Below are 16335 nucleotides of genomic sequence, written 5' to 3'. Positions count from 1 at the left end.
AAGCAAACCAGAGTGGCCAAAGCATTGACTTATTTCAATGAAACAAAGGAGGGGGGTACACTGTTGTGTCCTGTCTCTTCAATGCCAAGCTTCACTGCACGTCGGCTGTGAATGAACACCTAAAGCGCTGTCACCCAGTTGTAATTTTGAAAGACGACAGGATACAACAAGCTTGCAGATCATAAGTCCATCTAATAAACTAATGACATGTTTTATTGAAGTTGTTAAGGCTGTCGCGATATGCAATGAGTCCATTTATCACATGGTAAATGAAAATGAGGGCGGTAACTTTCACGGCTGCGTTTTGTCGCCGCGTACGTGCATACATTTGTGCGTGCGTGTGTACGTGCATGTTAATGGCATATGAGACTACATTAGCTCCAGCAGTGGCGGTATAGATAAATATATGTCACGTGTTACTCTTTATTGGTGCATAAAGCAGCAGGACTAATAATGTTGTCTACAAACTAGGGCTGTCAAACGATTAAAATTTTTAATCGAGTTAATTACAGCTTAAAAATTAATTAATCGTAATTAATCGCAATTAATCGCAATTCAAACCATCTATATAATATGCCATATTTTTCTGTAAATTATTGTTGGAATGGAAAGATAAGACGCAAGATGGATATATATATTCAACATGCGGTACATAAGGACAGTATTTGTTGATTATAACAATAAATCAACAAGATGGCATTAACATTATTAACATTCTGTTAAAGTGATCCATGGATAGAAAGACTTGTAGTTCTTTATGAAAAATGTCAGTACAAGTTATAGAAATTTTATATTAAAACCCCTCTTAATGTTTTCGTTTTAATAAAATTTGTAAAATTTTCAATCAAAAAATAAAGTAGTAGCCCACCATTGTTGAAGGCAATAATTACTTACACTATAAAATCAGTCGCACCCAAGCGCCAGCAGAGGGCAGCAAAACTCCGCAAAACACAATTAACAAGTGGGCCTTTCACTCTACTGTCATTTAAATCTGTCTGAGCTGGGCCAAGTGTGTTAATTGCGTCAAATATTTTAACGTGATTAATTTAAAAAATTAATTAACGCCCGTTAACGCGATAATTTTGACAGCCCTACTACAAACCGAAACACAATTTGAAAGGAGTGAAGGATCTCTGTTGATGTTAGCTACATAAATACACAAAACTGAAACACAACATTGTGTAACTTAAACTGCAATTCAGTACTTCGATAAATGAAACTTAACGATGCATGTTTACGTCACACATATATCAATTAGAAAAAAAAAATGAACGACATACATACACACTAGATGTACTGCCACATGATTTGAGCAATATAACCCATAAATATTTTAGTCGAATCGCTGTACTTACCCAGCAACTTTTGTGCAAGTAGCCACTAGCCATTTTGTGGTGCTCAATATTATGGGTGTGACAAAATATTGAAATTGTGATATATCGTGATACTTTGTATCCCAAAAGGTTATCGATATGCTCCTGTCAAGAATCGAGATATCGTTTTAAAAAGGTGTCAATGTTTTGAAGAAAAGAAAAGAAAAAAAAAAGGAACCATCAAGTTGCTCCCAAAATCTTCCACCATAATAGTGTCTCAGTTAACTCTAAGCCTGCCATTGACGGTGCTCGACGCCCCATCCATTTAGACTGGGAACGTTCGTTCATTCAAAATCAGAGCATTCACAGTCATTCGGTCCGATTTTCAGGGCATTTACAGGTCACTTGCTGTTCATTTTAGGGCATTTGCAGGTCATTTCTTGTTGAGTTTGAGTCACTGCCTATTCATTTGGGTGATTCCCAGGTCACGTCCTGTTCTGTAACTCAGAATAAACAGGAAGTGACCCATGAAATACCCCAAAATTAACAGGAAAGTAACAGAAAATCAACAGGTAAATATCTTAAATGGCCCAAAATTACCTCATTGTCTGGCATGGGTGCCACTGACGGCCGTAGACATTAAATCCGTTTGAAGTGGGAGGGATCTTCCACCCTCCCAGTTCAAATGGATTGGACGTCTACTAGTGATAAATTCATTTCAATTCACAGCAGAAACTTGTGTTTCTGTTTTTTAATTGTTTGTAGGAAATCCTAGAATGATTTCCTGACCAATGTATCGATAATCGTTGTATCACCATATCGTTAGATCATCATTATCGTGAGCTTTGTATCGCAATTGGTATCATATCGTGTGGTACCAAGAGGTTCCCACTCCTACTCAATATGCAAGGTGAACCAATTCCTGCATGTAATGTGTAAGCATGAGAACATGCTTTAACCCATCTAACAGAGAAGAGTGATATCAGGTCATAAATCGGAGGTCAATCAAACTCACGATTTCAAAACGAAACAAGAATTATGACATAACAACAAACTAAATAGCATAACTAGCAATTATTAAAATAAAATAATTAGCAGGGAACATGAACTTAATTGAGACCAGTAGCGCCGCATTGCATGCTGGGAGGCATGAGGCACGTGTAGTAATATAATGTACAACAATAGTGTTGAGAGCAGGCGGTAGCAGAGGTTGTATGTCACTCCCAAAGCCAGTGAGAGATTACATTGAGCAACGATGGCCATAGAAATGAGGCTTTGCATCCAATTGGTTCCAAGCTTCATGGTGGGTTGTTTGCTCGATGGCGCTATAAAGTGGTTTTGAAGCCTAAGAGGCCAAGTGTTGAGAACTCTATGGCTATTTGTTTAAAAAAATATATGAATGTGTGTGGTTTACTAACTTACTATATTAAAAAAATGCAACAATTGATATGAGGATAATTTGTTATTCATTTTGATTTAGAAATAATCACTTTTCCAGAGTGTTTGGCTTTAAACGGTTTGTTTTTCTTCGGAATGGGGGGATATTTCACTAGCTCTAGATGACCACTGTTGTTTTCACCAACGATGACAATAACAAAAATATTTTACCGACGAACATTTTTTTCAGGATGATGACGAGACGATAATAAGCTAAAAACATGTCTCGGGAGACTAAAACATTACGAAACGAATGCTAGTTTTGTCTGACGACACGACCTACTTAAGTGTGATTCTCTGCGCTCTGTACTTTCTACAGATCACACTAAGAGCCACAGTGATGGGAGGTAACACTATTAATTTTTCTTTAATTATCATGTTTCGCTGGTAGAAGTGACCTGTTGGGAGAAAGTCGCTCCGGGTACCAGCTTGAGACCCACTTGTCTGTGAATCAGTCTGCTGCTTCTGTTTAATTAAGCTCGCTCCCTTGCTTGTTATTGCTGTTGTCAAGTAAGCTCTAATATTGGATAGCTTTGATTGTTTTTACAAACTAAAAGCAGCTAAAAATGTCAGATGAAAACTTGCAAATATTTGTTGACTAAAACCAGACGAAGTTTTCGTCGACTCAAACGTGTACAAAAACGAACACATTTTGAAATGACTAAAATATGGCGAAGACGAATAAGTGTTTTCGTCCAAAAGACGAAGACAAAAATTAAAAGGGCTACCAAAAACAAGCAACAATGTAGATTAAAGTGCAACAATTAATCGACTACTAATTGACTACAAACTACAAAATAATCGACAACTATTTTGACAACCAATTAATCGTTTGGGACCATCGTCACCTTAAACTTGTTCAAATTTTTGAAATTATAACAAACATTTAACTTCTCAGTTGTAAATATTTTCAGATTTATACGTTATATTTCATCATTACATTTTTGTTAAGCCAAAGTAGGACGTGAAAAAAAATCTGCTTTTACTTTGAAAAACAACTAGGCATGTGCCGGTTACCTGTTTTAAGGTATACCGTGGTATTAAAACGTCAAGGTTTCAAAACCGTTAAAATTTTCCGTCATACCGTCCGTACGGTATTAGCTATTTTTATGTCCCAAAAATTCAGTGTTCACCCATCCCCTCAAGTTGTTGCTAAGGGTCAGTGAGTCGATGTGCTGCACGTTGGCTGGAGGACATGAAACACCTGAAATTTTTCCCCATCGAAGAAAACGTAGTCAGTGGTATGGGAATACTTCAGGTACAGGAAAATTACAGACAGCCGCGGCTTAGGTGGGCCAACCGACATGTAAAACATGTTTGGGAGGGGTGGCTACCAGAGAGGGCAATATCTCTAATATGATTTCACATAAACGCTGTCATGAACGTTTCCTACTAGCTACGACAGTTAACTCCAGCTTGTGTAGTGTGTCTCGCATTGGTAAAACATACTGTAACGTAAGGTTGCTAACGAGGGAGGTAATGTGGCTCATTAGAATGCCAATTTAATTTTAATTAGAATATTTCATTTATTTTTTTGTTATCTTTTTTATTTATTTAATTTAACATTATACTTATACCGCGATGCAAGCGGTTGTTACTAAGAGGGCCGCTGTTATTTCAATGTGACCGGCATTGTCAGATTGAGCAAAGAGGAAGAAAGTGGGCGAGTGAGAGAGAGGGAGCAAGATCGGTGAGTTGGGAAAGTGCGGGGGTAGCGTGGAGTTCAGTGGCTGCATCCCCCACATTTTTGTTTTGGTCAATAAACGTATCCATAAAGAGCCATCCGACGCCTCTCGGTGTTTTTATGCACGCCGCCGCCTTCATGAGGAGGAAAATCGGACGAACCGACGACAACGAGCCAAGTGAATCGCCGGTTCACTCCTCACTACTGCGAGGAGTTGAAAACACCGCCAATTACCAAAAAGGGCAGAATTGGTGACACGTGAAAGTGGTATGAAGCCAAAAAAGTGGACCAGAATAGCCAGAGCCTGGAATTATTTCAACGAAAATATGGAGGGTGCCACTGTGTGTACTCTTTGCTAAGCTGAGCTCGCATACCACGGGAGCACGTCGGCTATGAACGAACACTTGAAGCGCCGTCACCAGTGTTGTTAATAACGGCGTTACAATATAACGGCGTTATTTTTTTCAGTAGTGGGTCATCTAATTAATTACTTTTCTCGTCTTGGCAACGCCGTTACCGTTACTGAGGACGGAAAGGCATGCGTTACTATGCGTTACCATATTGTTCGAAAAGTCTGAGGGAGACGGACTCACCGAGACGACAGAGCGGGGAGGAGGCAAGAAAGTTGTGACGCCGAGCAAACGCGATGCTAGGTAGCTCCAATAATACATGTTGTAGCCGATAGCCAACAAACTACGCCCGCATGTTATGGTAGATATGGTAGACATGGTAGATATCACATGTACTGTATATAGATATAACTAGATGCAAAATGACAGACATGGCACTAGATGCGTTCGTAGACAGCCGCCATCTTAAAGCAGTAGGCTTTTTAGGACGGCTCTGTTGTAGAGAACCTTCCTAGCGAACCTAAGTAACTTTTTATCTAAAATACTTCTAAATTGGCAAAATCTTGACTTGAATCTATCTTTAAATGATGAAACAGTTTTAAAACTTTCATATGTCGAAAGTAGAGAGAAGGGAACTAATGCAATAATGGGAGCAATTTTAACAACTTTTTAACAGTTAATTCAGGGTAAAGGGTAAATTAGGGTAAAGAATTGGGCTCGGGCCAATTGTACCAAAAACCTCCACAAAAAACTTCACATAGTGTGGCCAATGTTTTTTTTTTTAGGGAAAAAAAAAAAAGTAATTATCACCAATTACTTTGCCAAGTAACTAATTACTCTTGCATTCAGGTAATTGAGTTACTAACGCAATTACTTTTTGGGAGAAGTAATTTGTAACTATAATTAATTACTTTTTTTCAGTAAGATTCACAACACTGGCCGTCACCCAAGTAGAAGACAACAAGAAACAACAAGCTAGCGACTTGTAAGTCCATACAACTTTCTAACGATTTTTTAAAAAATCGAAGTTACCTTTATGTGCGTCGTATCAACGTGCATTTTTATTTAATAAAATAATTAAAATATATATTATATAATTTTTTAAAAAATTATGATTAAATTTTATCAGGATCATGGAAGCTCCCACTTGGGGAAAATATATGCATATATCCTGTATGTATATACATAATATAATAAAAATATATATGGAAACAGCACTGGCCTGCTTACTGTAATCCATGACTGCACTAATGTTAGTTACTTTATGTTATAAAGTACCATTGTGGAAATACATATAGTAGTATACTATAAAATTAATACTATATATTTAATTTTTGTTACTGTGAGTATGTGTGTCTCTCATTCAAAATAATTGTGGTAATATTTCAGTGTGCCCTCTACTTTATCTATTTTCAGGTTAAAACAAACAAAAGTTTTTCCCCTGCCCCAAAAATATGGAATGCACACCAGAAAAAGCATCTGAGCTCACACAATGTATTCTGAAAATGGTTGTCCGGGACATTGCAATTCATTTTAACATTTAGAACAATATAGACAATGACATACCACAAAAAGAGTAAGAATTGTTTTGACTCCTGTTAAAGACGTGAAGTCTCAGTGTTTCCGTTTACATTTTTTTTTGCACTAGTTAATGCCAGCAGCATTTGACCTCATTGTTTGTGATTTATTATTGATATTTGTTATTTATTTATACGTTAATAAAGAATTTACGTGTTCCAAAATGTTTTTTATGAGTTCATAAGCTTCAACAAAAATTTCATTATTAAAGTAGTAAAAAAAAAATTTTTTTTTAATTATTAGACTAATACGACTAATCATAAAAATAGTCGGCTGACTAATTGGGAGGAAATTAGTCGTTTGGGACAGCCCTAATTGCAATACCGTGAAACCGTGATGTTTTTGCTTAAGGTTATCATACCGTCAGAGTCTCACACCGGCCCGTGCCTAAAAACAACAATTCACATTTTTGGTAATTTTCGGACATCTTACCGTCTACATTCTTAAAAAGAGTGCAACAACTATATGATAGTTAAGGAAATAGTCATCGATTTTGTCTTCATTGTTACTTAGAACATGCTTAAAACAACTTCAAAGTAAATTGTGAAGGTAATTAAAAAAAGTGACATTCATCCGATTAATCGATTAAACATTTAATTAATCGTCTGATTAATCGATTATACATACATATTAGTATAACCGTTAGTTGTAGCCCTAATGTAGATCATATTCTTCCACAGCCCATTTTGTTTTGCGTCTGCTTTATACTGTTTCTGTACTGCAATTAAATGTGCAACTGAAAAAAAAAAAACATTTTAATTACATAATACTTTTTAAAATCATTTTCTGATATCGTACCATGACCCTGGAATGTTGAGGTAAATCGTATTGTGAGTTAAGTGTATCGTGCCATCCATAGTCATCAGTTAGATGGACCAGCAGAGCACCTACAGTAGGTGACGAAGCTTAAGGTGGTGGTTCATATAAATAAGTTTGTGCTGAGAGAAAAAAAATTAAACAAAAATAAGCAATTACTCAAAATGTCACTCATTACTTGAGTATTCTTTTCACTGGATGCTTTTTTACTTGTACTTGAGTACATTTTTTTGGATGACTACTTTTAGTACTCTAGTAACATTATTTTGAAATAATGCTACTCTTACTTGAGTAAAATTTTTGGCTACTCTATCCACCTCTGTCAATCGTCATACCATGGATGTTTTTTTGGGATGTGGCAGGAACCGGGAGAAAACCCACGCAGGTAAGGGAAGAACATGCACAACTCCACACAGAAAGGGATTGAACCCACAATCCCAGAGGTGGATGTGCTAAACACTGTGCCACCGTGCCGCATACATAATGAGATTTTTTTTTTTAAAACAAGAATAAAGTCGAAAAATGCTTGTCTTCATAAAATGTTTCATTGAGTGGGTCCACTCAAATTCACTCACACTTTGACGCTCACGCTGCTTAGAACAGCCTCTCACTTACACGATGAATGAGTTGCCACAGACTAGGCTACCGCTAGAATGTACATGCTAAACGATGATTAACACATTTGTGCCTTTCATCGTGGAATTCAATAAAACAAGCTACAACAAGGACAGGTCACCAGTCAATTGCAAGGTAGCCAGTTAGTCATGTTCTCAAAAAATATTGCACTAGGTTTGTGTTTCGTACAAATGAGACAGAGGGTCAATTTGAACTTCAGTGAGAACAAAAAATTTTTTTTCAAAGCCCAAAAATATGTTCACACACAAAAAATCTTTTGGTAAGTGCAAAAAATATTTTCACACTCGCAAAATCTTTTGCAAGCACACAAATCATTTTTGATGGGTGCTTAGCTAGTACAATTCATAAATGAGCATTACACCACTAATTTGACATGACAGTGTTGATAAGAACTTACCATACATCTTTCCTTCATCAGACAGTATAATCTTCCTTCTTCCGCATGGTGGATAAATAGCAAGAGCTTCCTGGAAGCTTTGCTCAATGTCAGGACTCCACACGCCCTCAGGATCCCCGTCCATTGTCTTGTCCCCCCCAGAGTCACTCAGTCTATCCATGTCATCCCCGGGACTCTCACTGCCACTCCAACTGCTACGTTCCATTCTGGGCAGCTTGGATTGACTAGCCGGGGTATGGTCAGTGCACCAGGCAGCAAGCTGGTTTGTTTTGAAAGGGTAGCGGCAAAATGGTTAAAATCCAAAATATTCCCCCAAATTTTGTGGCCACACCATAGAAAAGAAAAAAGTTGGTCAAAATCCCATGGAAGGTGTCAGGAAGCCTATGTAAACAAGACAAGGGAAAGAAATGTTAAGGTATAAAATCATATAGAAAATTCAAAGCTCAAATAACTCCAAATGATGAGTCCTTATTATTTAGTAGCTTGATATAACATAAATGGTATATCGGTATAATTGCTATATTCCTGTAAGTAGATGAATTAATTCACTTCAAAAATAGCATTACAACTAGAACTGGACAAGCAAAGCAAATTTATTTGGGTAGCACAATTTAACAAAAAGTAATTAATTCAAAGTGCTTTATATCACATGAAAATTAGCAAGGCACAATTGAAAAATTGAAATATAAATAAAATGATACATAAAAGTCACTTTAAATTATTAAGACAGTTAAAAAGAAAAACGATTAAAACAGGAACAACAAACAAAACAAACAAATGGGTAGAAGCAAAAGTCATCCATTTTAGAACTTGGACGAGAGGGACACTTATGAATAGGCTGTAGTAAACACTAGCGTTTTAATATCTGATTTAAAGGAGCTAACTCTTTGACCACACTTCAGACCTTCAGGTAATTTGCTCCAGAGGTGAGAAGGATAGTACTGTAACTACTAGTATATGCTTCATCATTCTGCTTGGTTCTTGTTCTTGGAACACAAAGCAGACTGGTTCCAGATGACCTATGGGGTCTAGATAGCTAAGGCTATTGAGGTTTTTTTTTTAGATAAGAATATTTCATAGTCTATCCAAAGCATGAGACATGCAGAAAGAGCACAACATCCAACTGCCTCTACCACTGACTGTTCTGCATGTCTCCTGTGTGTCCCAGCCAGTCTTAGACTTCTCAATCCAATCATACACTGTTCTTTTCAGTAGCTCACTGTTTCTAGATTGTGTCAAAAGCCTCCTGCATTAGGATCTGGGTTTGTGTTTTGTTTTTGCTCCGTTTCTGTTCTCCATGTTATTACTCCATTTGTTTCACCAGTGTTTTCTGAGCTCTGTTGTGCCTGACCGATCGGCTGCAACTCCTTCTCCTTTATTTTCAGATGTGTCAATTCTCTTGTTGTGTTGTGTATTTAAGTTACTCTTTGTCAGGTCTTGGTCTATGTTCCATTTCCCTCATGTATGCGCGTCCCCTGTCTTAGTCCGGTTTGCAGTAAGTATATTTGGTACTTTGACGTTTGTGTATATAAATCCTGCAACAACTAATCGATCAAAATCGATAAACAAATTAGTTGCCAAAGAGTTTGATAATGGATTTTTGCTGGTAGCAATGAGCAGTCCCGTTAGGGTACTTATTTGTGTGTAATGAGAGGCTGCGCATGTGCGCCATAACCAAGAGAGAGAGAGTTCACTGCTACACTCAGGTTGGGTTACTGCATCAATAACAAACTGTCGAGAGTTAGATTGTCTTTGTGTTGTTAGATCCGGTGTGCCTCCGTCAGAGGTGAGCAAATGAAGCCAATTGTATTGTTTGTATTCTGTTGATGATGCGTTACTACCTAGCACGGAGCACTTATCTAGCTAGCGATTATGCTAATTAGTGATTAGAGTCTAAAGTGGCCGTTTGTATTGTTTTGGAGAAGCATATTAGGACTTGAGTCATTGTTAAATAGTTAAGTTGTCTCATTTCTTTCTATACAGAAACCACTACTGGTGTCAACAATAATCGATGCGGCGATGCATCCCGATGCGGGCCATGGACGATGCGATTCGATGCGGGCAACAAGCCGAATCGATTCAGCACATATTAAAATATATAAGTCCGTTCAAAAATCTTCCGGTGATGCAATGGATTTGGTTTCCCCATTTGTATTATTATTCTCATGTTTACCTGTAGAGGGAGCTACTGTACAAGCAATGCAGTGGGGACGAGGAACCTAAATCTGCTTCCTCACGGGAGTAACGTCACAGACATGCGCAATTGCGCAGTGGCAAACGAGAAAGCAGAGAGATAAGACATAACAACAATGGCTGAAGCGGAGAAAGAGGGAGCGTGAAAGATTATTGACGCACCAAAGACATTGAAAGCAGGCATATGGAGACATTTTGGCTTCTATGAGGTTGGTGGGAAACTTGACCAAACTTATGCGGTGTGTAAAAAATGAAAGGCTGCTACTGTGTGTAAAAAAAAAAAAAAAAAAAAAAAGAAAGCCCTGGTCTCATTCAAAGCACTAATTAAATGCTGTGATGTTTTTTTTTTTTTATAATTTTTATATATATTACTATTTTCATTTGACTACAACCAGGAATGACACAAGAGCCTATAAAAAGTTGTTTAATGTCTGACCGCTTGTGTTGCCTCATGATTCACGAAAAATATGCTTTGCTTTAGCATTTTAATGCATCCCAGGCTTTACTGCATCGTGATGCATTGCCGAATCGAACCGAATCGAATCGTGGCCCTCTGAATCAAATCGAATCGAATCGAATCGTGGCCCTCCGAATCGTAATCGAATCGAATCGTGAGGACAGTGCCGATGCACACCTCTAGAAACCACACACATTCACCCATTCGTATAACAGCTTAGAGTGTCCCTTCAACACAAACTCCCATTCAAACTGTAAATTGTGATACAAGAGAGTGCGCTTTGGAATTGGATTGTATTTATGAACAACTGTCTGATAAAGAAAACATTCACTACAGTCTGCCTCCTCCTTATTCGATGTTGTTTTTTGGTCTGTTTAAAGAAAGTAAATGAGTCAATGACACAATTTATATCAGCGCTTTGCCAACAAGAAAGAAAAATGTCAATCAGCAGAACTTTTTTTGTTTATTTGAGAAATTACCCAGAACCTTTCTTAAAAACATTAACAAGTTTTATGTACAGTATAGTTGTAGACTGCAGTCAAGTCAGAAAGCTGAAACTATTATTTTTGCAAGGAAATAGGCATCCAATTTGTCTTCATTGTTAATTACCACATGCCTAAAACAACTTTAACAAGTTAAATTGTGAAGGTACCGGTAATTGAAAAAAAAATGACATTTATCCGATTCATCGTTTAATTATTTGTCTGATTAATTGATTATATAAATAACCGTTAGTTGCAGCAATATTTTCTATTTTGTTAAAGAGAAAGTTCTTAGCTAAATAAATGATCATTAAGTTTTGCATTAGCACCCTTCTCCCTTGTTTAACTCCTTGTTTTCCCCTGCATATTGGGTCCCCTTGTTCAACATCCTCTTGGCAGCCTGATATAATCATCAGCCGTAAATATTGTATCAGAGTATTTTGCATTGCTCTTCACATGTGCATTGAGCTTGTGGTGCAGCCAATTTTATCAAATTAAAAAGTCCGGCATTGGGCATTCACAGCTGTGTCTTGACACTCGGTGATGCATGCTATGCTACATGCAGTTTTTGGATCGAAACAAGTAAGTATGCGAAAATATCTCGTTAAAATCATGGTGTCTTTAATTATGCTCTCTCATGCTCTCACCTCGAGTTAGGGTTTAGGGGTTACTTTTTTTTTTTTAATGCCCTACTGTTCAAAAATTTTCTTTCCCCAGAAAACTGAGGTTTAAAGCTATCCAATAATGTATCACACATGCATATAATTTGGCCAAATTGAGGGTCTCAGAGCTGAACTTCAAGTCACCTGAGTGATTTCCACTATATATATATATTTTTTGTTTGTTTGTTTGATTGTTTTTTAATGTACATAGTCAATATGTTGTATGAGCAACATATGTGATCATGCAACCCCCCCACTCCCCACCCCCTCAACCCCTGCTATAGCGTGTAGGTACCGTATTTTTCGGCGTATAAGTCGCAGTTTTTTTCATAGTTTGGCTGGGGGTGCGACTTATGTGTGAAATTATTAACACATTATTATATCATTTCACATGTTATTTTTATGTTCTGGAGTGACACTGATGGTTTGGTAAACCTGTTAGCATGTTCTTTACGCTATAGTTACCTGAATAACTCTTAATAGCTATGTTACGTTAACATACCGGCCACGTTCGCATTGTGTTGTTCATGCATCATGTAACATTATCATACTGTACAATTATTCAGCATGTTGTTCTCTATTGTATTTTTATTTTAAATATGCCTTTCGAGATGACATATATGTTCTATATGTTGGATTTTTTAAAAGTAGATTTCCCCCCAAAATGCGACTCATACTCTGGTGCGACTTATATATGTTTTTTTCCTCTTCGTTAGCCATTTCATGGCTGGTGCGACTTATAGTCTGAAAAAAACAGTACATCATTTTTTGTTTGAAAAGTAGGTTACAAGGCAAAATAGTGTGTGCACCCCGATCTACTTTAACCATGTGGAAAACACTGTTCTTAGATAACATCACTTTTATTTTGACACCAAAACATTGCTTTACTGTATAGCTTGCATGTGTTGATTAAAAAATAGAGCATTTTGTTCCACATGGTCGACCTGTCAACTGTTCCAGACATATTATTCATTCTTTTCATGAACACCAATAATCAGTAGAGATGCATTAAAAATGTTGGCCAAAATGTGACTGAAAATGTGGTTTTGGTCCAAAATTATAGTACCGAAACCGAAAATTGCTTTGGCGCAAGCAAAAAACGTGCACTTCTCGAGTGCACTCCAGCAGAGAATGAGGATGTGTGGCTCAGTGCAGATATTAGCACTTATAGTGAAAGAGCACCGATGACATTGACTTCCCAGTTTTCGATCTTCTCCCTTCTTGCTCCCTTTGAGCAGCTCAAAACAGGGCTATCAGGTTGTTTTCCAGCTTTGGAAACTTATTTTGCTCTCGTTTCCGCGTGCACACAAAGCTCCTTTTTCATGGTGACTCGACTACAAGCAAGCACAATTAAGTACGTTCAAATGCCACTCCGGGAAAAGAAATCAAAATGATTCCTTTAATTACCATCTGGAACCACAAATGAAATCAACAGAATACCAAAATATCATACAAATAGTAAAATAAAGTACAAATGGGGTATCTGTGAACCAGTCGCAAATGATTATAAGCATTGTGAACATGCTTTTTTCTCCATAGTATAGTGGGTCAAGTTAAACATTTAATTTTGTGTTAAATCTGTCCGCCTCACAGTTCGCGTATGTGCTAACCACTCACCCACCTTGCGGCACTAAATTTACATATAATTTAAAAAAATATTTTAAATAATTGAGAGGCAAATATGAGAAAACTGAGGCCGACAACCAAAACCAATTTTGGCTAAGAATTTTCAATATCGGTGCATGGCTATTTTACAGAATTGCATTTATTCCTACATTACATTAAGTAGAGCAAAAACCACTACACACCAGAACTAGCAGAAAAGGAGAAAAAAAAGTAGCTGGTTGCCAGCTGCTTACAATTCGCCTAAAATCCCCGATGGGCAACAGCAGGGTTGGCATAAACTACTCACACCCTCACACACACTAGCAGTGCCAGCTCCTTGGGCAAACATGTCATTTTGTCAGGGCTCAACTGTTCACACTTCTCATGCTCTCTCACTTGCCACAGCATGAACAAACAGATTGAATTGTGTGTAGTTGTGTGGCAGGTTTTCTGGAGAATAACATGCATGCACATATGTGCAGAAGGAACATGTATGGGAGCGTGTTACATTTGGGAAATTTCAACATTGACCACACAGTTTTACTGTGAGTGGTCTCTCGATAAGAGCAAACAAAGCTGTCAGGAGACATCAGATGACTTGGACACCCCAGTAGATGCAGTGAATGAGATGTGTTTTTACAAGTGTTTGGTCTCTAGTGGCCCTTCCATGTTCATTCTGTTCACTTCCATTTTATGTTTCCTCTCCAAATTCCTGCCCTTTACTTCCATTCCCTCTCCTCTCCTGTCCTAACACCCCCTTGTTTTCCATTCAAACAACAATCCATTCATTCAGCAAGTTGCAAGTTGTTTCCACGAATGCTGACGGTGTGTGTGACAATGTGCAGATACAGCTAGTGTGGGCATCATTCACGTCCACATGAGAAATAAAGACTTTAGTATGCATAAACTGAAATGTGTTAGAAAACCTAACTCCAATATCATACGTTTAAGCTGCAACTAGGGATGCACTGATTCACATTTTTCCCACTTGCTTTTCAATCCCTGAACCAGGATGTCGGCCGATGCCGATATAATTTCGATACCATCAATTTGTTCATAATCTGCGGCATTTATCCTCAAAAGGGTTGCAGGGGTTCTAGAGCCTCTCCCAGTTAACGATAGGCAGGAGGCAGGTCGTTGCCAGACAGTCACATGGCACATATAGACAAATAACATTTCACAGACACACAATTAACCTATGGAGAATTTAGAGAGTGAAATCAGACTATCATGCATCTTTTGAGGATATGGGAGGAAAGCAGGGTACCCGGAGAAAACCAAAGCAGGCAAAGGGAAAACAAACGATACATAGAAATGCCATCATCATCATCAACATCAGGTTGATGTTGTAACCAACATTAGCCGCTTTTGCACTGTAGGAAATACAGTGCCTTGCAAAAGTATTCGGCCCCCTTGAACCTTGCAACCTTTCGCCACATTTCAGGCTTCAAACATAAAGATATAAGATTTTAATTTTTTGTCAAGAATCAACAACAAGTGGGACACAATCGTGAAGTGGAACAAAATTTATTGGATAATTTAAACTTTTTTAACAAATAAAAAACTGAAAAGTGGGGCGTGCAATATTATTCGGCCCCTTGCGTTAATACTTTGTAGCGCCACCTTTTGCTCCAATTACAGCTGCAAGTCGCTTGGGGTATGTTTCTATCAGTTTTACACATCGAGAGACTGACATTCTTGCCCATTCTTCCTTGCAAAACAGCTCGAGCTCAGTGAGGTTGGATGGAGAGTGTTTGTGAACAGCAGTCTTCAGCTCTTTCCACAGATTAGCGATTGGATTCAGGTCTGGACTTTGACTAGGTCATTCTAACACCTGGATACGTTTATTTTTGAACCATTCCATTGTAGATTTGGCTTTATGTTTTGGATCATTGTCCTGTTGGAAGATAAATCTCCGTCCCAGTCTCAGGTCTTGTGCAGATACCAACAGGTTTTCTTCCAGAATGTTCCTGTATTTGGCTGCATCCATCTTCCCGTCAATTTTACCCATCTTCCCTGTCCCTGCTGAAGAAAAGCAGGCCCAAACCATGATGCTGCCACCACCATGTTTGACAGTGTGGATGGTGTGTTCAGGGTGATGAGCTGTGTTGCTTTTACGCCAAACATATCGTTTTGCATTGTGGCCAAAAAGTTCAATTTTGGTTTCATCTGACCAGAGCACCTTCTTCCACATGTTTGGTGTGTCTCCCAGGTGGCTTGTGGCAAACTTTAAACGAGACTTTTTATGGATATCTTTGAGAAATGGCTTTCTTCTTGCCACTCTTCCATAAAGGCCAGATTTGTGCAGTGTACGACTGATTGTTGTCCTATGGACAGACTCTCCCACCTCAGCTGTAGATCTCTGCAGTTCATCCAGAGTGATCATGGGCCTCTTGGCTGCATCTCTGATCAGTTTTCTCCTTGTTTGAGAAGAAAGTTTGGAAGGACGGCCGGGTCTTGGTAGATTTGCAGTGGTCCGATGCTCCTTCCATTTCAATATGATGGCTTGCACAGTGCTCCTTGAGATGTTTAAAGCTTGGGAAATCTTTTTGTATCCAAATCCGGCTTTAAACTTCTCCACAACAGTATCTCGGACCTGCCTGGTGTGTTCCTTGGTTTTCATAATGCTCTCTGCACTTTAAACAGAACCCTGAGACTATCACAGAGCAGGTGCATTTATACGGAGACTTGATTACACACCGGTGGATTCTATTTATCATCATCG

General features: G+C 38.1%; 1 protein-coding gene across 2 annotated transcripts in view; it reads right to left on the bottom strand.

Annotated features, from left to right (window-relative positions):
- Positions 1-16335, bottom strand: part of LOC130915833 (transcriptional enhancer factor TEF-1-like) — a 106237-nt gene that overhangs the window by 52433 nt on the left and 37469 nt on the right. For both annotated transcript variants that reach the window (XM_057835955.1, XM_057835954.1), the window contains one exon: positions 8212-8592. In XM_057835955.1, coding sequence (XP_057691938.1) covers positions 8212-8416 — 205 coding nt within the window. In that variant the 5' untranslated portion in view covers positions 8417-8592. The remainder of the gene's footprint in view (positions 1-8211; positions 8593-16335) is intronic.

The sequence above is a fragment of the Corythoichthys intestinalis genome, chromosome 5 (genome assembly GCF_030265065.1).
Source record: "Corythoichthys intestinalis isolate RoL2023-P3 chromosome 5, ASM3026506v1, whole genome shotgun sequence".
Taxonomy (NCBI): Eukaryota; Metazoa; Chordata; class Actinopteri; order Syngnathiformes; family Syngnathidae; genus Corythoichthys; species Corythoichthys intestinalis.
This window is presented reverse-complemented; position numbering and strand designations above follow the sequence as displayed.